The sequence below is a fragment of the Candoia aspera genome, chromosome 13 (genome assembly GCF_035149785.1).
Source record: "Candoia aspera isolate rCanAsp1 chromosome 13, rCanAsp1.hap2, whole genome shotgun sequence".
In the NCBI taxonomy this organism is placed as follows: Eukaryota; Metazoa; Chordata; class Lepidosauria; order Squamata; family Boidae; genus Candoia; species Candoia aspera.
Window position 1 is genome coordinate 8544203 of NC_086165.1, and position 24774 is coordinate 8568976.

Consider the following 24774-nt stretch of genomic DNA (forward strand, 5'->3'; position numbering starts at 1 on the left):
ATCATCACACTGTTTGTAAGGCTGTTCTTTGCTACAATCAGTATTTGACAACATTTGACTACAGCAAAAACCAACTAAAACTTGATTGAACAAATTAATGGGCTTTTCATTCCTCATACAAGTAGGATCAGAGTACATGGTAAAGCCACACAGATCTTCATTAATGTCCTGTGTATCACCAGAAACTGGATCAGCTAGCAGATATAAAGAAACATGTCTACGTTAGAACTGAAAAAAAGCATTGTGGAAATTAGAAGGAAAGGAAGCAGGGAAATTTAACTTAGGAACTCATCAACATCATCATCATGTTTATTACAGCCTAAGGCCAGACACAATTAAGACTATACAATAGCAACCATCTTACATTAATGCATATATATATAAAAACAAAAACAATTAATATAGGACAATCCAAAATTACTTAAGAATGAAAATACTGAAATGAATTGAAAAAGGCTCCCTTAAATGCAATATTGTATAGTCTTATTGTGTCTGGCCTTAGGGTTGTAATAAAGGTGACGATGAACTTAGGAACTTGTTTTTAAAACACTGTTTCAGAAAGGTGGAATTCCCACATCCCTTGTCAAGTGAAAGCACCGTCTAATCATATGTCAGGGTTTGCTAACCCATTCCAATCTTTTGCCTCTGGAGGAAAGAAAAACCTAGATAACACTACACCTCCATTGATTCTTACAAGAGAAAGGACAGAAAAATAACACCAATCCATGCTCTGTTTCAGATCTCTTTAACTATGGCTAAACAGTCAATAGAGTCAGCCATGCTGTCCCAAAATCAATCTTGTGATTTTTCCACACTTTTGTTCCTGAGAGATTTTCCCCCCAGCTTTTTGTTTTTCTTTGAGAATTTCTTTCCAATTTCTCTCAGGGGTGTTTTGAGCTAATTACGTTGTTGGTAAAGGGTGTCTACCACAGCCTCCATGGTTGTGCAAATGTCCCCCTCTGGAAAAGGCCCACAGGAAGAATTTCCTTCTGAAATCTTCCCTTAGGATTAAATCGAAATTAGGGAAAGCAAGCAGGCTACAGACTACTGGAGAGATTTTAAATTGAAAAACATCTTTTCAACATCCTTGAAAATACCCTTTCAACTTCTTGCAGCTACAGTAGATAGGCATCCCAATCTTTTATGCCTCCCTGAAAATTTAACTAAAAACGTTCTTTCCAAAGCAACTTCATTGCTTATTAAACTGAATGTGAAAGCTTGAAAAAAAATCAGACAATATCTTCAGCACAGTGTTCAAGTTGTATCCCCTTTAACCCAAGCTACATCTGACCCACTCATTTTTGGGTTAATGTCTGCAAAGAAGCCATTGGTTGAAGCACGTATCAAAATCATCACTTGACTGATTCAATCTCTGTATCTTGAGAGTTTCTGCAGCATTAGGATTGGCCTATGGTGCTGAGTCCGTGTTTGGCTTGAATCTGGATTAGGCTGCACTGATCTGGAATACAGAAATCTAGATGTACTGCTTGAAGGAAGGAATGCGCCCTTCGTGAATGTCCCAACAGAACAGTTGGATTAAAAAAAAAAAGATACATATCTAATTTTTAAAAAGTTATAATGTAGGCATAGTAAGAGATGGCTAGTGAACCAAGAACTATAACAAACTCAATCTCTTGATTTGAAGACAGTCTGTTATGGCTCATCAAACCTCCCATTATGAAAAAAAGACAAAACAACAGATAAGGAGAACAGCCACATCTCAAAACAAAGGGAAAGATTGAAATCCATGCCACAGATCCAGGACTGGACCTGTTCTTACACAACAGAAAACCACACGCCCACCAGCACACAAATTTCTCACCATCCTGCTGGAGCAGAGGCCAGCTATCACAGCCAACAGTGGTTTGGTTGGTGCCTGATAAAGTAGCGTGGTGGGGTAACTGTGGATTTGCAAAGGGCGCTATGGTTTCTGTGTTGCTGGTTAAGCCCTGTGGTTTATCTGCATTGAACAGATTAGAAGATGGATGATTCTCACTGTCTGCAGGCTGGAACTGTACAGGCTCGCATTGTGATAATGGGCAGAAAACCAGGATGTTTGGATTAAGCGGTAAAAACTCAGTATCTCTCCTCCCCACAAATAAACAGCAAACTCTCTCTACATGTAAGAAAAGCAAAGATGCATGTCTAAACGCTGACACTTTTGTCCTGCATCTGTCAGTGGTTTAGAAGATAATATTTCAGTTAAGCCACAATATGGTTTGTCTAATGTGGTTTGGGAGGCTGTGGCTTGCTTAAGAACCCACGCTTAAGGAAAACAGGGCTCAGGATGATGTCAGTTGAGGGCTCACCCCACCAGACTTCCTACTCAGCTTCTTCTGAGGTTCTACCAACTCCTGCTGTATGAATTTTTGCTTGCTGCCAGAAGGCCCAGAAACTTACAAAATGATATGCAAATTCCATACCCAATACTGTTATCTTCTGGCAGTAGTTAAAATCTCCCTTGAGCACAGCCTGTTGACAACACTGTTATTTTATTGACAGTTTCCTCCAGGAGCTCATGATGAAGGAACAAGTTCTCCTTCCTCCAATTTTTTCCAAACAACAAGACTTGGGGGTAGGTCCAAAGTCCCCCAGTCCTGGCTCCTTCACATTCCTGAAGACTTGCAGTGATACAACAATGTCATCAGAAGGGGCTTAGCCATTAGTATCCTACTCGGGGGATTTTAAAGGTTGGAGTGGGAGCAGGAGACCTTCAGGATGGCTAATATTCCCACTGGTAATCCCCCAAGCCCCAAATGTAGCCCACCATATGCAACTGAAATGTGGCTGTTTTGAAGGATTTCCAATAAAAGGAGATATTTCATTGTTCTTACTAACTGCACACACCTTATTTTAGGCACATTCTACAGCTTGCGGGCTTGTTTCCTGCCTTATGTTAGCAAGAAGTCAAAATTTGGTAGTGCAATTGGAGAAGACTCAAGGAACCACCACGAAACAGCCTTGGGGAGGCAGATTGCTCAACCTTGATTTCAGGACTAGGAAGGGATCCGTTCTGCTTGGGAGAACCTCTCCTACATTCATAATCCTTGAAGAGTTACCTGGAATATTTTCTGATTGCCGCCTGGGTTTAATCACAAGTTTCACTCCTCCTCCAAAGACTGCTGCCCACATTCGGTTGTTCAGAGGATGGGCTGCCAGCCGGAATAATTCATTGCAAGCATTTGTTGCAAGGGCATGGATCAGAAGACTCAGGTACACGGCCACCACAGCTTCACAGAGCAAGATATTTAACTTCGGTTGATCCTCATCCTGGGCTGTACTTAAGAGATTGAGTAGGGAGCTCACACCTGCAAAAAGATAACAGGAGAACTGCTGATGGGCAGCATGTAGGTCTGACTCTTCACCTCTATTAGCCACTAAGGACAATCACAAGGCATCACCAAAGCACTGTTGAAAATCTCACCCATTTCAAAAGAAGGGAGTTAAACACATGCTTCACATATTCAAAAACAGGGTGGCATAAATTCATGGGAGTTAGATGGATTAACGATCCTTTTCATAATAGCTCTTTGGAAGTTTAAAGAATGCTACTGAACGATCAAGAAGATAAGGACAAGGGTGGACAAACGTTTAAATTAAAAACATTTCAAGCTTGAAACAGTTGATTCAATCTTACTGGAAAAGTTCTGAGCTTAAAATGGTTCCAGTTTAGCTCAAAATACTTGTTTTCAGCTTGAATCATTACCAGTTCAAAATAGTGAAGTGAAGGGCCTCCACACCCATTGAATGGGCTCTTGGGAAGCATTTTTTTGAATGTGTGAAAGCCGGATGCCAGATCCCCAAAGTCATCTGATGGTACCACATCAATCTATACAGCTCTTTCTTCCAATACAAAGGACTGAGCTGATGTTCTTAACTTTCCTGCTGGCTTAAATGCTAACTGATGTAGACACAGTTGCATGGAATCATCGACATGCATGGCTTTTCTTACCAGGCCATTGAGCAGGCAGCGAATTCGGTGTGGCGTGTTCTTCAATGCTCTCTGTCCTCAGGCGACGACGGTCGCTCAGCAGTAGCCCTTGGTAAACCATTCCTGTGAACTGATTTGTTTCTGTCTGACTGCTAAGAAGAAGTTTTAATTTTTTCTTCACCTCAGAATAGAAAATCTTACACCAAAGCAAAGTTGGCAAAATAGTTGTAGGGTGCATTTCAGTGTTCTAAGTATAAAGACTCTTGAGTCAAAAGCTCTAGAATGGCCTTAATAAGATTAAATACATATACGTATACATACATGTGCATGTGTGCGTGTGTGTGTGGTTTTTTGCTCTTGTCACTGGAGGATCCAGCCCCTCTCCACATTTCCATTATCGTGCTGTACTAAGCCAGAATCCCTCATGAAGGAGCAGCTTATCAATGTAAGCAACCTGCCTATTTCTGCAAACAAGCAGATGAAACATCCACAGAACTGGTTCCATTGATTCATTGGCAAGGATGGTGCAATGCTTTGATCTGATGAGTCTGTTCAGAGGTGACTTGATTGCATCATCCTGTCAGCCCTTCCAGATAATCCAGACCAGGGTATGAATGCTAACACTACTTTTATTATAAAGTTATAGTAACAAAATCTTGCAAGTCTGAATGTGCCTTTCCCCTCCCTGCCTTTAAATTTAAGAGAACTAGGAAGAGTGAAGTCTGAGACACTTTCTCAGATTACATTCCTGCTTTGGACTCAGATTTCTCTTATCTGTCCCTTGTCTTGGTTGTGGCTGTTCTGTTCTCACAACCCATTACACATCCTTTTGAACCAAACCTTTGTCTCAACCAAATGCATGCCTTCCAATTAATTAGAAGATTTAATGGATTTCCATGTATGGCTTCCACCAGGTGGGACAAAATCTGGAAGATGAGGGGCGTGGTGTCACAGTTCAAATCACCCCCCTTTTTAATGCGCATACAAAAGGGCAGGGCTTGAATCACAAGCTCTTCCATCCTGAAGATTTTTGACTACCAACTGCAGACACCACTATATGGGTCCACAGATATTTCTCAGATCTCTGAATCCTTGTTTTGGTAACTTGAATTCAGACTACATCAGATCAACTTGTGACACTAAAAAATCAAACTAGATCTCGTTTACCACTCAACCAAAACCAAAAATGGTTTCCATCCTCCCAGCCCTCGAATCCTCTCAGCCCTCGAAGCCTTTAGCAATGTGTGAGCATGTTTAGGATTGCAACAAATCTGTAGCAACTTCATGTTTTGAACCACGAAGGAGAACAACAGAGCCATGCTGGGAAGAAGAAAGAGCAAAGAAGGTCTTACCTGTAGCTATGGCTGTCACATAAGGCTTGATAAATAGATGCAGAAAGGGAAGCAGCTAAAGAATAGAGAGTAAAGACCTAAAAAGGAGGTAGAAAAACGGTTAGGATATTATGAATACGTTCCATGCTGAGTTTTTTTTTGCAAAATTTGACTTTCCAAGCAGAGGTATTCTATAAAAGAAGCAAGTGGGTGTGTTTGGGTGCATACTAGTGTAAGGGTGCAGTGGGATCTAGGCTTCCTATTAGAGCATGGCATCCCTCATATGAATTGGCCTGGTGCACTGATCAGAATGTTGGATCTGGAGCAGGAATGAATGGATGAAGAATCGTATGTAACAATAATGCTGGATGAGTCACATTTTCTCAGTCTTCCATACAAGGCTCTGGTGAAGAAATAAGAGGGTGAAGCGAGCCACCCTTCTTTGGAGGTGGGATGGGAAAAGAGGAATCTAATTCAGGGCTGGGAAACTGGAGCCCATTGGGAAGGGATGCTTCCACTCTACGCTGTTCTGGTGAGGTGGCCCCTGGGAGACGGTTTTGATTGCCACAATATGAAGGATGCCAAGAAACAGGAAAGAGGGCAGAGAAGAGCAACGAAGATTGGGGGGCGGGGTTGGAGGCTACATCTATGAAGAACAGTTAGAAGAACGGGGTATGTTTAAGGCAGAAGGCTAAGGGGAGACATGAAAGCAGTTGGATTTATTCTTTGTGGTGCCCGAGGATAAGTCAAGAAACAATGGGTGGAAGCTTTACAGAGAGAGATCCGAACTTGAAATAAGGAGGAATTTCATGTCCTTGGGAGCTTTGAAGCAGTGAAAGAGCGTGCCTCTTGGAGTCTGGGGTGCGCCATCACTGGAGATTTTCAAGCAAAGGTTGGACAACCACTGGTCTGGGATAGTCTGAGGATCTTTGCTTTGGGCGGAATGTTGGATGAAAAGACCTCCAAGGTCCCTTCCACCCCTATGATTCACCCCACCTGTACTAGAGCACCATGCAGCACCTACCAATATAGCCAATGATGAGGAATGCTGGGAGTTATAGTTCAACAATACAGAGAAGACCATGTGTTCCCCCCCCCCTTTTATTTTTTGATACAGCACAACATGAAGAGAACAGGCAGACCCAATCCAAACTCATCAACTCCGTGCCCACTTTCTTGAATCAGCCCCCTCCAGACATTTTGGGCGTGCTATTCTCAGAATTTCCAGCTAGCCTAGCCTTTGGATGACCTCACCTTGGAAACACAGAGTGGTTATATCATTGTGCAGATGGTGATTTTTGGAATGCCCCTTCCACACTAAAGGTTGGTTTCCCCACTTTATTACCTTGACATCTTCAGCGTTGGGATGTGGGGGCATTTTCATCTGGACAATAGTGTAGAGGATATCGTGGATGTGGTTGTTTAAGTAGAGGACGGGATTGGCGATCACGGTTTTTGTGGCAGCAATGCTGGCCGAGAGTAGTGGTAATGTTGTGGGGAGTGGAAGGGGTGACTGCAGCTGTTTGACAGTAGTTTCCTGATGGGAGGAAAACAAGGAAAAGAAAATGGCAGAACTGGGAGTACACCATTGCTTTTAGACGATGTAAATACATCTCTTACAATTTCAGAAAACAGTGGAATAGAGTTCCCTTTACCTCCTTTCATTGTGTTTGGTGCTCAAGATCCAACTGAAAAAAAAAGTTATCAAAGGAAGCTTTCTCAACCATGTACACTGTCTAAGCAACCTCACTGCACAAGGACTACAATTTTTAAAACGCTCAGACAGCTGAACACCTCTCTTGGCCAACCTCTACCCTTTCTCCATAAAAGATGGGCTTTTGGGAAGGCGAAGTGGGAAACCAACAACAGAGGAACACAAGATCCGGATGAATCTCCTTCCAAATGTAAGATGGTTGTTTAGGAATGGATGAAAGGGTGATACTCAATGCATGGGTGTTTGATGGATTTATGGAATTTATATACAACCATGTCTTATGACTTTTGGTGGCTTACAGCTGTAATAAAAAAAAGTATTTTTTTAGCATATGGCCTCAACTAGTCAATGGTCTGCAAAAATGATGTTCTGAGCAGCTTACAAATCAATTACTCATTGATGTTGGCTAACTGGATGTTTACAATGAACTGTGGTGACTGAAATGCTTAGGGAGAATTTTTATATAAGTATAAAATGTGATCAATTACAAAATACCACTAAACTAGTAGCTAAAATGGAAAGGTTCCCCTTGCTACACACTCTAGCCCTTTTTTCTGAGCGTGTTTCTTAAAAAAAAAAAAAGGAAATAAATCATGGGGCTGCAGTCCATTTTGGGGCACAATATCTTTAAACATGGCCCAAAGATATTCTTGGAAATAAAGATTGAGCTAGGAGCTGATGCTTTCCTTAGTAGCAGGTAGCTTTCCCAAGTTATCTTTAAAAACAAAATTGAAAATCAAGATAAAAAATAAAGTTGGGAGATCATGTTGCCATGGGACGTATCCACGATTGCCATGCTATGTGCCTGAAGTCTACAATTTTGCTGCCCCGGGCAGCTCAAGGGGCATCTGACCATTGGTGTTTTGATGTCCCCTTCCATTGCTGAAGTTGGAACAGAAGTGAGCATCATTGTCACACCTGGAACCAGTGCAGAAATGGAGTGATGATACTATACGCTAGGATGAGTCTTCTCACCTGCTGAGATTCCTGCAACAAGAACTTCAGCTCCATTCTTACGGAAGCCAGACCGCCTCCTTGGGCCCCGTGAAGGCTGCAATAGCTTAGAAAAACCCGGAGAAGTGCCTGGTTTTTCTGGAGCCACCATTTCCGCCGCTCGGCATGTTCCCGCTTGGCTTGCAACCGTCGCCGCTCAATCTGATGCCACTCGTAGGAGCCCACTGCCATCTTCTCCCCCATCTCTTGGTGACCCAAGAAATCCCCGATGACTTGGCTATCGGTTTGACTATCGTCTTTGCCCTGGGCCTCGTGGTTGCAAATTTCATGCAAGGCAGCGATTTCTTTCTCCAGCCAGTTGTACAACTGGAAACGGAGTTTTCCACCATCAACTTCATAGCCGGTGGCCAATGTTCTCAGCTCTGTCATGAGGATTTTTAGACAGGCCCGGAACTTGAGCTGTTCGGCAATCACATCAACCTCCATTTTGTCGGCCTCACTATCCTCACCTTGGCTGGGACCAGGGCTTTTCCCCTCTTGCTCTTTACTTTCCAGGTCCACTTTCAAATCGTTCATTAGCAAACCTTTCTCCTCTTCCTCCTCAGGCGAACTGCTTTGGTCATTCCCCCAGTCAAGTTTCAGAGGTTCATCTTCAAACGTGATCACTGGTTTGCTCCAGTCAACAAGGGATGAAGATTCTGTAGCGTCCCCTGGTTGTGACCAACGTACGGAGCTGTCTTTATCTAATACCTTTGGGTCTATTTTCACACCATTCTGCATGACTGGACTCAGACTGGGCTCCCCTTTCTCGGGTGAAAGCATGGACTTGCTCCTTATTTTGGGAAGCTTTGAAAGCACTTCCAGAGCTAGGACAGGGCAACCTACTTTGAAATGAGCATTTGCAGTGGTGAAGAACAGCTTTCTTTCAATGAGGTTAATCTTGTCAACAAAACTTTTCTCTGCCTGCAGTCCCAAAGTAGCTAATGTTCCATCGGGTGAGCAGAAATTCCTTCGGATGAGCAAGGGGTGGGTACGCAGGTAGTTGTAGAAACTGAACACCACAGGATTGCAGGATTTGACAATCACTAGAGAAAATGGAAACAAGGTTGTTGAGGCTTACACTGAACATTTGTCACATTGAATTTAGCAGCCCAGCAGCCCTTCAGGACTTGAAGAACTTCTATGTGTCCAAACCAAGAAAGCCACTGTTATTTGGCAGCTCTGGAGCTGCTGCAAGATCTCTGCGTGATCTGTGACAGACAGATGGCTAGTTGTTGAATTACACAATCTTGCAGTTCTGGTAGATCCTGCAAGGCTGCTGATCTGTAGACAGTGCTGTAGGCCTTCACCCACATGAACCCACCTGTCGATTAAGGTACGTTCCTGAACCCATTTATGAATGAACCCCTTCTGTAAAGTTAGGGAGGAAGATCCCCAAGGATCTTCTCTGAAGTGGCCCATAATTACATAAATCTAAGTGATCTGGTGCAAAGTACCGGCAAAGTAAACCATGCAAGGTGCTCTGGTGAACATACAACATGACTGTCAGCATCTTGTACAAGTAAAATAGATATATCCTTCTACATTCCCCATTCAAGACTGAGCTTCTCCAAATAATCTGGTATTTCTTCACCTGGATTTTCATCTTCTTCCTTGGGGGTCTGTTCCAGTAAGGTATCAAGGGCTCTCGTATACTCTTTTGTTACCCAGTAGGCCAGACTTCGCAGGAAAGGATCTGGATGCAATTTTGTGCAACAGAATCTGGTTCCATCTCTCTTACAGCCCAAAATCTTTTCATAAAGGATGGCTGTGTAAGTGGAGGAGATTTCAAACTCGGACTCATACAAGCGAGCGATTATTAAAGCAAGCTGGATGTCTTCCATCTTCTCAAGACATACCTGGGGGTGGGGAGGGGAGCACAAACAAGGTCTTCTACATCCACTTTAATTCATTTATAAAAAAGCAGAATTATAACGCACAAGCCAGCGTTAAAATAAGGGCAGAGATAAACAAAAGAAAGCTTGCTCCATGTCCCTTAATTAATTAAACGCATCGTTTGTTTCAATTGGATGCTCACACTGGTCACTTGCTCTCTATTAAATTCATGAAGGTGAATCTCCTCCAGAGAGACTACAATTCCACAATCTTTTGAAGTCAGAACCTGGAGAGCAGCGGGTTGTTTCCCAATGCAGTAAATATATTATGTATTCCATTCTCTGATGGTATTATTAACTCAGACTCTAAAATTAATTGATTAATTAATTAATTAATTATTCAAATTTAATTACCGCCCATCTCCCCCAAGAGAGGGACTCTGAGCCAAATTAGACAAAGCCTTGTTAGATGAGACTGGTCTAAAATTTGGCCACAAAGACAGGAGGGAGCTGAAGCTGCCCACCCTTCTTTGGACTATTGCCGAGGTCAGCTGGTTTTCGGTTAAAACGGCAACAGCAACAAATTACCAACCACGACATAGCCAGATGACGATCAAAAAAATCTATCAGGCCAAATCACTCTTGAATTTTTTTCTTATACTGCGGCAGTATAAAGAGCTGTGCCATCTCTGAAGCAGTACAATGGAATGTAATTAAAAAGGCATAGTCCAACTATATGGATTTGCAATGATTAATGCTTCTGATGGCCCACATCTTTTTCCATAGCTGAAGTTAGGTGAAGGTCTGAAATACTTATTTCAGCCCATGAGTGTTCAACCCAATAGCCTTCCACCCATCCATCCCACCTCACCCATCCCTCCCTCCCTCCCTCCCTCCCTCCCAGAGCACACTGTGCATTTGAACCAATACCTCTATAGCATCCTTTAACGAGCCCGCTAATAAGAAAAAAGCTGCTGACTGTTCAAAGCGCTGCTTCCCCAGAAGAGCGAAGGCATTTTTCAGGGCAGCCTTGCGCCATCGATCTTCACTGAAATTATGGCTGAAGAACTGGGTCATTTTCTCATCATGCTGGGAACTGTGTGAAAAGAGACTAAGCTACATTTTGAGCTGCGAGAGGAGACACACTCAACTCCACTGAACTTAACAGGATTCACATCTGAGTAAACACACCCTGGACTGCACCACCGTTGGCACCAAAAACCCAGCAAAAGTTTATGTAATTTTGCAGATGCTTCTTGTAATCCATGCCAGTCCCTCCCATCTGGGTACTTACCGAAATAGTCCCCACACCACAGCCTTTTTCTTCATTGCAAGATAAAAAAGAGCAGCGTCCAGCGCATCGTTGTTCCTCTGGAAGGCGGCTTTTGCAACCTGTTGTATTTAAAAGAAGGGAACAGAGACACGTGCCATCATCATACAGAGTCAGACAGGGCAGGCCGCAACTCCTTACACCATACAAGTTACGGATAACTGAAAATACTCTGATTCCTCATCCTTCAGGAAAACAGCGCACAATATACAGTTCATATCAGTTAATGTGTTATGTGTGTGGTCATTTGTCCCTCTGTCATTTCCATGGGCAGCTGCCTTATGCAGAACTGTGATATTTTGGGGGAATGGGGTGGGGATTTAAACAAAATGGACCATTTTGCAGGGTGATTTTATTTTATTTATTTATTTATCAAATTTGTCACCGCCCATCTCCTCCCACCGGAGGGACTCTGGGCAGTTAATTTTGCAAACCACCATTCGGCGATTACAGGTAGTCCTCACTTAATGACCATTTGTTTAGTGATGGTTCAGACTTATGACAGTGCTGAAAAAACCGACTTACAACCGGTGCTCACACTTATGACCCTTGCAGCATCCCTATGGTCACGTGATCATGATTCAGGTGCTTGGTAACCAGTTCACATTTATGACCATCACGGTATCCCATGGTCACATGATCGCCATTTTCGACCTTCCCGGCCGTCTTCTGGCAAGCAAAATCAATGGGGCACTGCATAATTTGCTTAACAACCATGTGTTTTGCTTAATGACCACAGTGATTTGCTTAATGACACAACAAAAAAGGTGGTAAAATCAGGTCTGATTCACTTAATGACCACTTTGCTTAGCAACCAAAATTCTGGTCTCAATAGTGGTCATTAAGCAAGGGCTACCTGTACTCATTTTGGGCCTTTTCTGCAATGGGACACTCTCTGAAGCAGCACGAGTTTTTCCTTCCCCTTCTCTCCCCCCTTTATTTATTTTTTTATTATATACTTATACAGGTATATAAAGCTTCCAATGGGAAGCTTTTAATTTGTAGAAAAAGAAGGAAATTGGTGTAGGAAAGGCTTTATTATAACTGTTACAAGCAATGGATTTCTGGTGGCACAGCGGCTTAAGTAACTTTTGAGTCATAATGGTTAATAATTGTAAGTCAGTGGTGCACTTATTTATTGCCCAATCCTAACTCATTAGTTAGCCCCACTCCTTTATCATTTTAAGGGAGTCCGAAGGTCGAGAACCCTTGAAACAGAAGGTTAGAGAGAATCATAAATCATAACAAGCATCATGTGTTTAGTTTGTTTTTGGTAACTCAGACTTAACATTGGTGGCTTAACGTGATGTATAAAATCAGGCAACTATGGAAGGTCACCAGAAAGCATGGTTAAAAAAACAAACAAATTTGCTTTGAGTTATCTTTGAATCGGGTGGCTGATTAAGGGACTTTCACTGAAGGTGGTCCACTTACCTTTTCCATGCACCGTCGAAGTGTGTTAATATTCCTGACCCACCAGCCTATTCCCATGGCTCTTAGTTCAGACCACTGGGGATCTCCTCTTTGAATGGCAGGGATCGTGTTGATCAGTTCTTCCTCTGCTTCCGAATGAAAAGCCCACGCAAAGTGGCAGGTAGAAACCCCTATACAAAAAGCAAATCAATATATTGTATGTAATTTTATTGCATTTTTAAAAAGCTTTATTAATAATTCCAGGCCTATGTATTTTGTGGTTGGGCTTTCTGCCCCACAGGTTGGAATAAAGGTTTGATTTGAATTTGAAACCCTTATACAATGGCAAAGGGAAATGTGTTTCCATTTTTTAACATAATTTTCTTAAAGATTTTTTTATAAAAAGAATATAAAAACGAACACAGACTGATATAAAGCAAGAAAAAGAGAAGGAAGAAAAAGGAATCAAAGAGAAGTGCAAGAAAGGAAAAAAACAGAAAAGAAAGAAAAAAGATACAAAGCTTACGATTTTCTTCACAGCAGTCTTAAGTACAATTGTAACTTCACCTCTTACTCTATGATTACATCATACCTCTCTTCTTTCTACAATCTATTCTGTTTGGTCATCAAAACCACAAATCTTAAGTTCATTTTTTTCTGTGTCAAGCAAAAAAGTCTATAAGGAGTTTCCATCAGCAAAGAAGTAGATGTTGCCTTTTCTTTGAACAAAGAAGTCAATTTAGCCATCTCAGCAAGTTCCTTCATTTGCAAAAGGAAATCTGTTTTCAAAACCTCTGAAAAAGCTGGTAAATTATGGTCAGGGAAAAAACGAGAAAGATTTTTTTGAAAGACTGGAAACCTTATATGGAGTTTTTGCTAGAAAGAAGAAAAGACTGAATTGATGATTTATGGATTTGGGGATTAAAAAGGGTTAAAGGGGGAGGGGATGGCAACTACCCAATAAAAAGAAGTCATAATTCCATATTTTCTTTATTTCTTTTTTCTTTCCCTTCTTTTCTTTTTTGCTATCTTCTTTTTCTAATTTTTCTTTTAATTTTTTGTATTCAAAAATTCTAATAAAAACACATTTAAAAAAAGAAAAGCCAGTAAATTTATTTATTTATTTGCAGACCTTAGATAGCTGCTCACCCCATATAATGATTCTAGGCGGCTCACAAAAATCCCTAAAAACATGGCTAAAAGCTAAAGTATCCTTCCCCCTGCAGGTGCCAGACCAAACGTAGAGTATATCAAAAAATAATTTATCAGATCTGGCTAGAGGGGGTAGAGCAGGTAAAAAAAGGATAAAATAAATAAATAAATTATTCCTACAATGTATTGATTTATTTACCTATGTATGTACTAGGCATGCCAGCAGAGCTGTTCGTGACTTGCTGAGAATGATACAGTCATGCCACGTTTCTGATTAATTTTGGAATGGGAAACGAGATTTAAGAAAAACAAGGAAACGTTTCCAAGTTCACTAACAGGGCAAACAGCAACGCTTCCCATTTGATCTCCAAATAATTATTCAGAATGCACAGCTCATGTGCCATCCTGGTAAACGGCAGGGCTGCTTTAGGTGTTGGGGAAACGTGCTTGGTTTGTACACACATAAGTTCCTGAAGAACATTTTGGAAACGGAATCCAGAGCCTTAACAGCCCTAGTAAAGGATTTAATAGATTTCAACGGCCAAATATGACATGCAGTGCTCAAGAACCCAACTGTCGAGGCTGATTTGTCCCAGTTTAAAATGGATTGTCCCGACATAAAAGTGTAAGTCCTTATTACCTTGATGAAGTAACTGAACACGATATAAAGGTGGAAGGGATGTTAGAAGGCAGGTATGTAAGCGCATTGCTAATAAATACCGCAGACCACACTCATCTAAAGTGTCTCTCCCTGGAAAAGCAAACAACATATTTTGCTACAGTGCAAACAAAAACCTGTTATGATTTGTTTAAGTTATATAATATTTTCCAAGCAATTTATATATGCAGACGTGCATACAGACACTCACAAATGTGTAAACAAATTAGGAAGTCTGGAAATAAGCTAGGAGAGCTAATCAACTTCAAACCAGGGGTTCATATCTCAGTTTGTTCCAAAACAGTCAACTCTAGCTTTCTATTGAATCCAAACCATGAAATTATAATCAATGGAAGCCCCCCTGATTTATTTGCTTGCAAGAAGGGTCATATCTTAGTTTAAAAGGGACATCTGATGAACACATGGAAAAAACCATGCACACACGTGTCTTCCTGATATGCTTATTAAAAGTGTCTAAAACTGAATCACAACTGCAGCTTAAAGACATCCCCCACCCCCAAATTCCTAAAAGCTTTATTTATTGTGTTGCAGACAATTTTAGGAGCTGGAATCAACTGGCACAACTGACATTTTAGATGATAGGATAGGGCTCTGCTAAAAGCCATTGAAGCATCATGAACGTCATGACGACCTCAAATTCACCATGATCCACATGACATCATTCATCACCGTGTGGATATCGATGATTAACAGTGAATTGTATGAGAAGGTACAGTTCCCCAAGGTCCTTATGATTGTCTTTCCACAAACCCAATGTTCCTGCATAATTCCTTCCCATCCCATCCCATCCCATCCCATCCCATCCCATCCCATCCCATCCCATCCCATCCCATTTTTACTTCTTCTAAACCAATGTAGCATCCAAAGAAATTGGACCACTTATTTACCTGAGTAGTGCTTGTCTCGGTTTTCATCCAGTTCGGTACTTGTGGTGGCCACAGTGTCTGCTAGGGCTACCAAGAACTTTTGCTCTAGGCGAGTGAGTCCAGGTAAACTTGAGTGCATTAAATGGCTTGATAGGACACTGGCATGCTCTTGGCCAAAGTATGTTGGGCCATATTGAGAAAGGTTAATCACTTTGGATTTATGTTCTCTTCTCTCTGGCTCAAAATCTGTGAAGTCATCCATTGTAACCTGCTGAACCTGGAAAAGATCTGAGTACTGATCCTCGGTCTTCCTCTTCGTATGATCTTCTCGGTCTTGGGTTTGCTTAGGAGCTTCCTCAGTTTTGTATGTGGAATCTTGATCTGCTGCAAGCAAGGCATACAATGGTAGGGGAGGGATAGAATCGATCTCTGTGTAATCCCGGGTGCCTTCCTTCCCGGTGGTGACTGCATCTTTGGCTGTGCTGCCACTTACACTAATTGTACGGGAGAGATGGCGCTTGGAGCTACCATCAGTGGATTCTGGGTCCTTCACGATAGCAACTTCCCCTGCAATGCATTTTACAAGGTGGGAAAGAATAGCTTTTGCTCTGCGCACTTTCCCCAAGTCCATCAGCTCTAGAAGCTGGGTGGGATGATACTGCGGGAGGGTTGGTGAAAGAACGTGGGCCGCTTCAAAAAGGCCGCCGTCTTGAATGACGGCGGGGGTTCCAAAAACATCATCCACAATGCCTGCTCCATCAATGATGCTGGCCTTTTTGGCTAGCAAGCTAGTCTTGAGTGGGTCCTTAACGGGGGAACCATCAGGTAGAAAACCATTGCTTTCACCATTCCCTGATTTTATGGCATGCTTCCACTGAGCATAGACATGCATTTCACAGTCCATTCCCACAACCAGGATGCCATCTCTTACCCAAGAAAGAGAAACAGGTAAGGACGGGGTGCCATCTACTGAAGACACCAAATCGATGGACCGCAGGAGTACCCATTTGGACTTGATGCCTTGTTTTATACTGCCACCTAGTGGTAAAGTAATGACAGCCACACCATCTTTGCTGCTGGTTTGTTCAGTCACAATTCCAGAGAGCCGTCCATACATGAATATATTTGCACCGACCCCGACTGTAAGTATATGGGAACCATCTTCCTTAGAAACCCAGTCCAAGTGTACCAGGTGTTTGATGTTTGGTATAAGGTACCGGTCCTTATTCAAAAAGATTTCGGATTTACTATAAACAAATAAGTTACTGTCCACACTAACCCTTGAATCCAGGACACTCCCTACTTTAACTAGGTCATCCAGATGAATGGTCTGCTCCAAAACCCATTCTGATCCTCCAGTAGATTCACACTCAAATATACACACATGCATAGAAAATTCTTTGGAAGCAAGTCCACTCTGTTGAATTGGCTGCTTATAAGCTATGGCCAAGCGACCAGTGTATGAACAGCTAACCGCTACTGGTCTTCCCACTATGCAAACTGTGCTGCTGGCGCCTTCTTGCTCATCATTCATCAGAGGCCATTTCTTCCAGTGGTAGGTTTCCTTTGTTTCACCTTGGCTATTTTCTGTCTCCAGGGAACACCTCCAGAATCGTACTTTATTGTCTGAACAAGACGTTACCAACAAGTAAGGGGCCAGGCAGACAGGATAGATGGACGACGAGCTTAGATGCCCTGAATTAAATCAGATAATTATTCAGCATTAGGATCACATGGAATGGCAGTTTCATGGACACAGACTTCAAAGCAAGCCTGCCTGCCTTCCTGCCTCCCCTCCCCTACTTTTTTCTTTCTTTCTTTCTTTCATTCTTTCATTCATTCATTCATTCATTCAATTTCTATAGCCACCCATCTTAGCAAGTGACTCTGGGCGGCTATATCTTGAGTACAGGCCAACCGAAATCGTCAATAGAATGATCTGACAATTGTATCAAAACAATAGTTACCATCTACAGCAAGGGTGGATATGAGTCCAAATGTGGTACTCTGACTAATTTTAAAACCACTGTTTCAAAATGTTATTTATTACAGATGTTTCTAAGCTCCTCCACTCGAAACAGCTCTGAGCCAGGTACAGCAAAAAGAAGGATTAAAAACAGCAGAGCAAATTTAAAGCATAAATCATCGTGATCTAACCCAGCAGGGGCAGATGCTGAACTGAACATCCGGCAAACGTTCTCTCTCAACGCCAGGTTTTCACTTCTCTGCAGAAACTCATTGGGGAACTGGCGCACAAGTTATTCTACAGGAGGGGGCACCACTGAGAAGGCCTTACTACGGGGTCCCTGCAGATAGAACTCATGTAAGAAATGAGATTAGATCAAGGGTAGGTAACCTTTTTGGGGTCAGGGCATATTTCAAATATTGAGCACACTCAGAAAAGGGCTGTCATGGTGGACCCAACCAATCGAAAAACTTCCCTACCAAAAAAACAACTGAGCCCCGCAGGATGCTTCCCGCCATCTCAATAAGGTCTTTGGGGCACCAAAGTCAGGGCCGTAAATACTTATATTGGAGGCTTATGTTTTGCTTTCCACATGCCAACCCTTCATTGCTTTATTTTTCATTTAAAAAAATTAACCATCTTGAGATGGATGGCCCTGAAGTTTGGAAGAGGGATGTCAGGAAGAGAAGAAAGAGATGTCAGATCAAAAATGGAATGACCTCACCCTTCTCTTTCTTCTGATCCCAGTCACTACTTGTTTCAGCATTGCCCTATTGCATAATTCCAGACTATCTCTGAGGGAATGCAGACCCTGACACTCATACATAAGTTTACAGTGGTTAAATTTATGCATTTGCATGAATTGTTGGAAATCTCAAGCTTCCATCCAAGAAGGGCATCACTGGTTAGTCCGCCCTCCTACTTTACCTGCAGAAGGAGTAGCTCGCACAACCTCCACGCCAGGTGGCAGATCCAAGGGGTAACTGTAAACCAGGCTAGAACTCAGTATAAGTTTACTAGCCGTCTGGAGGTTAGCCACCGATGAAGAACGCAGCATTGGAGTTGTGCCAAGCGAAGTCTCTGGAGTGGAATCAGCCATTGGTTGCCCAGGAACAGCTAACTGGTGTCCCAATGAATGAACATCAGCGGATGATCCTTTAAAGAAGCATAATGGACAAACAACTTTAGTGGAACAAGGAAAGACTGTTTTTATTATTTTTTTAAGGAAAACCTTCAAGGTACGGGTAGTCCTTGACTTATGACCATTTGTTTAGCGACCATTCAAAGTTACCACACTGCTGAAAAAAGTGACTTACAACTGGTCCTTGCACTTAAGACCATCACAACATCCCTATGGTCACGTGATCAAAACTCAGGCGCTTGGTAATGGGAATTTATTTACGATGGTTGGCCCTGGGGTCACGTGATCACCATTTGTGACTTTCCCAGCCAGCTTCCAACAAGCAAAATCAATGGGGGAAGCCAGATTTGCTTAACTATGTGATTCACCTAGCGACCATGGCAAAAAAGGTCATAAAATCAGGCATCAAGGACTACTTGTATTTTAAAAGCTTTTTCCATCTGTCCTTAAGCTTGGGGCAATCTTTTCTATTCCAGTGACTACAGAACTCACTGTTTTGACAAGCCCACCCAGTACTTTCATTGCTCCTATTTCAGTAAAAGGGAAAAAAGATTTTGCATTTGAGATTCCTTGGTTCATTCTACTGCTGCGTTTTTATTTGTTTTCTAAATTGCTGGGGGGCAGGGGACCTTATTTCAGATCAGAAACAGGATAGAAATGCTTAAAGCCTGAAATACCTACAGTTATTGAGATCATTAATTCAGATGTATTAATTCAGAACAGCTTCGCTCACCTAAACATGCTTGGACGGACTTAAGATGTAAATGCCACATGTGAAGTATTGAGCAGCCATCGGTGTCCTTCTCAATTACAATTAGGTAAAACTTTTCAGAGAAGGGTGGTGGCCGATAGCCTGTTGAAAAATAAAATACGTTACATACTTGATATTGCAATAAAAAATAAGCATATTGCCATTTCACAAGAATTTGTCTGTCTGTCTAAAAAAAGTGACTATCCTGAATAATCTTTGCAGTGGTTTGGTGTTTGGTTTGGTGCAGAGATAACCTTGACAAAGAGCTGTTAGAACAGGTAAGACAAAATAAATCACAATTCAGTCCTGGGAAAGAAGGAGCATGAGAAAGCAATTCAAAATAACCCTTCCTTGATTCTGTTTCATATAAGAGGAGGTAGAGGGAAACTTGCAGGCTTTCAAGATTCTGTTATTATACCCCACAACAATAAAGTGGACTTCCAGTAGTCCTTGTAGTGTCTGTTTACTGACTTGGCCTATCTCAAAGGGACCCCAGGAAAGCGAGGAGTGTGAGAAAGAGCTTCAAGATAACCCTGCTTTGATTCTGTATGGTAGGGTTTCTCAATCAGGGCTCCATGGCACCCTAGGGTTCCATGAGAGGTCACTAGGGGTTCCCTGGGAGATCACGATTTATTTCAAATTTGGGCAACTTCACATTAAAGAGGTAAGTTTCTTTATTTTTAGTTTAAGAACACTGTTAGTGCACATATACAGGCCTACACATGAAACGAATATAATAATCTTGTAACTTCTGGCCTATATTTGAGCCTGAATGTACAGGGGCTCCCCAAGGCCTGAAAAATATTCCAAGGGTTTCTCCAGGGTCAAAAGGTTGAGAAAGGCTGCTATATGATATAAGAAGGGGTAGAGGGAAATTCTGGTGGATTTTCAGTATTGTGTTATTATATCCTACAAAAAACAAAGTAGGATTTCTGTAATCCTTGCAGTCACTATTTCCTGACCTGGTCTACCTTGAAGGCCTGGCTTTGGGAGACCATTTAAAATAGCTGCTTCCCTACTGACCAGAACATCTGTAATTGTGCATGGCAGGCTGATGATTTCAGGGTAGGACTGAGTGGGTCAGCTCTGTCATTCAAATACTGACATTAAATGCATTTATCTTCACAGATACTTTTTGCTAGGGATTTGCAAACATTTTGTGCACAGACAGTCCTGTGCGTGGAACAGCAGGCTTGGGTAGTCCCTGCCAAGACCAAAATCTGAGTTCATCTGGTCCCAGAACATGTCCTCAGGATGCAACTGAGACCTGGAACATGGATGTTCCAGGCACAGATGTTCTGGGATGGGGAAAAAGCAAAAGAAGAGAAAGTAAAGGGACATTCAGAGAAGGGGCAGGTAAAGCAGAGGCTGCTTAGGTTCTGCTGGGCTTAAATTCAAGTGTTGCAGCAGCAGAGAAGGGAAGTGCTGAGATGATCAGTGGAAGCAGTAAGGGATGTTTTCTGGTTGGGTGTGCAGTGGAGATAAGGAAGGAAGACACTTGGATGCACTGGAGATAAGGCAGGCACCCTGCTAGACCTGTCTGAAATTGGCTTGGTTGAAACCTGGAATAACCATGAGGTTCTGGATTATAGTTTGGCCAAACTGTGACTCCCACACCCTAAACTGGTCTAGCCAAATCCTGTTTGCACTGCCTTTGTTACTTGCATGGAACAAAACACATTTCCCATTCTGTGCATACCTCTACTCTCTGGAGTAGAGATTAAGCTGAGACAGCAACTCTACCCAACTAATCATGCCATGTATTTCATGGCTGAATGAGACTTTGAGCAGTAACTTCTCAAGTCCTTATTTTCCTTTCCATCCATCACAAGGGCTCAGTGGCTGGGCTGACAGCAACTTTTAAATCATGGTTTTTGAATTGGTCACCATTTGCTCACCAAATCTCACATAATGCTTACATCACAATGGCAGCCTTTGCACCTTATATCAAGCCACAGTAAGCAAACCACATTATAGCTTATATTCATATTATGTATGAACCCCACCATTCTGGAAATCCGAGTTTACAGATACAATTAGCTTACAAAAAGCATCACAAGACCTTTAGAAGGTTGGAAAAATATCTCCGTTTCCTTCCGCTCCACCTCTTCCTTCTGCGGCTTGTATCCCAAAATGAAGTCCTCTTGAAAGACATGAAGTAATTGTGTGTTTGGCCCACACTAAAAGCAGCATCAAGAAAAATGAGCAAATTGTAACTTTCTACGTAATTATTTACAGCACTATTCAAGGTATTAGGTATTTTGTCATGTGAGCTTTATACAAACAAGTTAGTTTCCCATTTAAAGCTTTCATGCTCAGGAAATTTAGCTCCCAAGGACAGGGTTTCTCCAACAGGGTTCCGTGGCACCCTTGGGTTCCATGAGAGGTCACTAGGGGTTCCCTGGGAGATCACGATTTATTTTTTAAAAAAAATCAAATTCAGGAAACTTCACATTAAAGAGGCAAGTTTCATTCTTTATTTTTAGTTTAAGAACATGGTTAATGCATATAGACAGGCCTACCCATGAAACAAATGTAATTTTGTAACTTCTGGCCTATATTTGAGCCTGAATGTGCAGGGGTTCCCCGAGGCCTGAAAAATATTTCAAGGGTTCCTGCAGGATCAGAAAGCTGGGAAAGGCTGCATCAGTCCATGTTATAACAGGTAAGTTATTTACCTGGTCGGTTATGACATCCAGTTCAATAATGCATCCTGGTCGAGCTGTTGACTGCTGGCTTACTATATTAAACACCGCTCCAATAAGTTTCTAAAACAGAAAACATGAGCAAGCCTGGTATTGTCAGTTATTTTAATGCTGAATTGCACCATGGCCTTCTAGATCCTGTGATATAGTACTTTACTGACTTGATCTTTTATAAAATCAAGGGCTGCTTCATCATATACCTGCCTGGGCACTGGTAAGAATCAGAGTCACAGCTCAGAGCAATATTTCTCAACCTTGGCAGCTTGCAGATGTGTGGACTTCAACTCCCCAAATTCCTCAGCTACGTCTTCAAGTTGCCAAGGTTGAGAAACACTGGCTCAGGGTATCTCTCTTAAGTACTTAAGTCTCTTACTACTTAAGTTAAATAACAGCTGCAAGGAAGGAACCCTTCTCTTTATTTATGGAATGCCTTTCAGGAAGACACATCATGAGAAGACATTTGTCTCATCGTGACTAACACATTCCTCTTCTCCTAGGCATTTTCATCCTGAGAGTGCTTTAAACTGGATCCAGCCCTACAGTTGGGCAAAGCAAAGCACTGTCCCAATCATCAGATTTTGGTGCCGCTGAAAAGCAGGAAGTACCTTCATCACCTTATTACAATTAAGAGAGGGAGTTATGAGATTTCCTACCTCATGTGCTCCAAACACTAGTTGATCTTAGATACTTTGATTCCACACTGAGATTTGTCTGGCCCCCAGCTGACCATGTTTAAAAGAGACCTTAAAAAATGGCTCTTCCCCTAGGCCTTGGATTAGACTGGATGGCAGCTCCTGTGTGTTGTATTATTTTTTAGAATGCATGGTCTTTTTTTTTTCAGATTCCACTGGTTTAATTTGCATTTTTTTTTGTGTTCAGTAATCAGTACATTCCAAACCACAACGCCTTCCTGGCATTTCCCATAACTAGGTATCATACTTAACTAGGCTACTCATCCTGTTAGGATAAATCTGGTGAAGAACAATTTGAAGGCCATTTTAACTGAAGCAACAGCACCGAGTCTGAAGGTACATTTTGGGTAAAGAGTAGAATAAAGTAAAGCAGAGAGTAGAGAGAAGGGAGGCAAAGTCAAAGTCAAAAAGTCAGGAAGTCAAAGTCAAAGTCTGTCAAAGTCAAAGTCAAAGTCAAAGTCAAAGTCAAAGTCAAAGTCAAAGTCAAAGTCAAAGTCAAGTCAAGTCAAGTCAAGTCAAGTCAAATCTGCCCATGAAACTTACAGAGGCCCCGGGGTCACTGAGCTCATCTAAAAGCTTCCGAGCATCTACCACAGCTTGATACAGCCTCAGTTTCTTCCCATCTGATGCCACAAAGCAGGCACTGGCAGAATTGCAGTATGTCCCTAATTTGACAACAACAAGAGGTCATTTCACACCAAATATGAGCCATACAGTTCAATCATTATTGTTAGAAAAGCTTTCTGTTACTTCGTTATGCCCTACCGCGTGGCAAATGAAAAATTCCAAAGATCTAAATGCAAAAGCGTATTAGTCTTTCCCCTCCTTACAAATAAAGCAAGGATCTGTTTTTAGAGAAAATAATAATCATTTGGGTTATGCCAGCTCCAAATCTGAAAGCTTCAGACATACAACCAGCACATTATCTCTTTTCTACATTCACAGTTTAGGACTTTATTGATCAGAAGGGGGAATTAATAACACTCCTGTTTTCTATGCTGGGAGATGTGAGATAATCATACTGACCCAGACAATAGCTAGGGATAAGAGTTGGGAGCCAAGCCACATTCGAGAAAGCAGAGGTATGGAGAGAATTAATGCGCGCCAGTTCTGATACTCCTCCTGTGTAGGACAAAGGCCCGATGGGGTCCACTCGCCAGAGAATCAGCTCGCTGTAAATTGCATCGGGGTTGTGGAACGTACGGGTGGCGGCATTTTGCAGATGCTGCCTGGACGGGGCTCTCGGGACGGGATACGTGGGATCCACGCTTTTATTTAACCCTCCCAAGTCCCACGGGGGATCAGCCTCGGGAGTTAGGAGGGCATTGTGGTGGGATGAGGTCAGCAGCAGAGGCAGCACCGAATGGCATGCCAAGTCGTTGAGGTGGAACCGGTGGCCACAATACCGAAACTTGTGAGTGACAGTGTGGACAGTGGTAAAGGCGGATCGATCCGCAAAAGAAACTGCCCACTGATTTAGCGAGCCGTCGATGTGTTTGGAGACCATCATGACCGTGGGAGCGCACAGGTTTCCACTTGATGGATCTTGGAACCTGCTCAGTCTACATCCAGAAGGGCTGTCTGAAACACCAGTTCTTTTCCATGCTGGGGCGATGCTGCTTTCCTTTGTGAAGGTGGGGCAGGCGTACATCATGATGTGTTTACTGAGGGAGCTGGCGTCACCCGAAGGAAAGGCCACAGGAATCTGAGAAGAAAATGAAACCTAGAAAAAGGGGAAGGAAATTGTAGGACAGGATCAGAAGAAACATCCTTTTAAGGAAACAGCACAACCCTCAACGCCAAACACACACCGGCCCTTTCCCATTATATAAAAATCCCATGAATTGTTAGGACAAAGCAAGATGGGGCTAGGAAGAAATGCCCCATCACTGGCTGTTTCAGAGGAGGGAGACAATGGCTCAGCTATAGGGGACGTGTTTGGCATGATGATGATGATGATGATTCAGTTCTCAGAATTCCCTGGTAAGGCTGGAAAATCTGCCTGCCTGAAATCTCAAAGAACAGTGGCTTTGGGGGGAACAAAATGTATAGGCTGAACAACTACTAATCGGACAGCTTTGTGTTCAGCAAAGAGGTTTTTCCCAGGATAAACACAATAAATTAAAATGTAATGTTTATTTAACTTTATGTTAACATTTGATATTTATTTGAAACATTTCGACTCTGCTCTGTATGAGAATGAGTTAGAGGCAAGCCCAATGTTTTGGATTCCACATGGCTATTCCAACATCAAAAATAGCAGTCCAATACTGTT

At 42.2% G+C, this 24774-nt stretch overlaps 1 protein-coding gene across 2 annotated transcripts in view; it reads right to left on the minus strand.

The window, feature by feature from the left end:
• DMXL2 (Dmx like 2) overlaps positions 1–24774 on the minus strand; it is a 66009-nt gene that overhangs the window by 21916 nt on the left and 19319 nt on the right. For both annotated transcript variants that reach the window (XM_063314535.1, XM_063314534.1), the window contains exons 12-28: positions 23526–24222; positions 23043–23164; positions 21781–21870; positions 21165–21282; positions 19085–19204; positions 18138–18365; positions 15266–16939; positions 14340–14450; positions 12569–12738; positions 11099–11196; positions 10735–10900; positions 9564–9828; positions 7952–9015; positions 6608–6799; positions 5284–5360; positions 3953–4083; positions 3060–3308 (exon numbers count right to left, since the gene is read on the minus strand). In XM_063314535.1, coding sequence (XP_063170605.1) covers positions 3060–3308; positions 3953–4083; positions 5284–5360; positions 6608–6799; positions 7952–9015; positions 9564–9828; positions 10735–10900; positions 11099–11196; positions 12569–12738; positions 14340–14450; positions 15266–16939; positions 18138–18365; positions 19085–19204; positions 21165–21282; positions 21781–21870; positions 23043–23164; positions 23526–24222 — 5572 coding nt within the window. The remainder of the gene's footprint in view (positions 1–3059; positions 3309–3952; positions 4084–5283; positions 5361–6607; positions 6800–7951; positions 9016–9563; positions 9829–10734; positions 10901–11098; positions 11197–12568; positions 12739–14339; positions 14451–15265; positions 16940–18137; positions 18366–19084; positions 19205–21164; positions 21283–21780; positions 21871–23042; positions 23165–23525; positions 24223–24774) is intronic.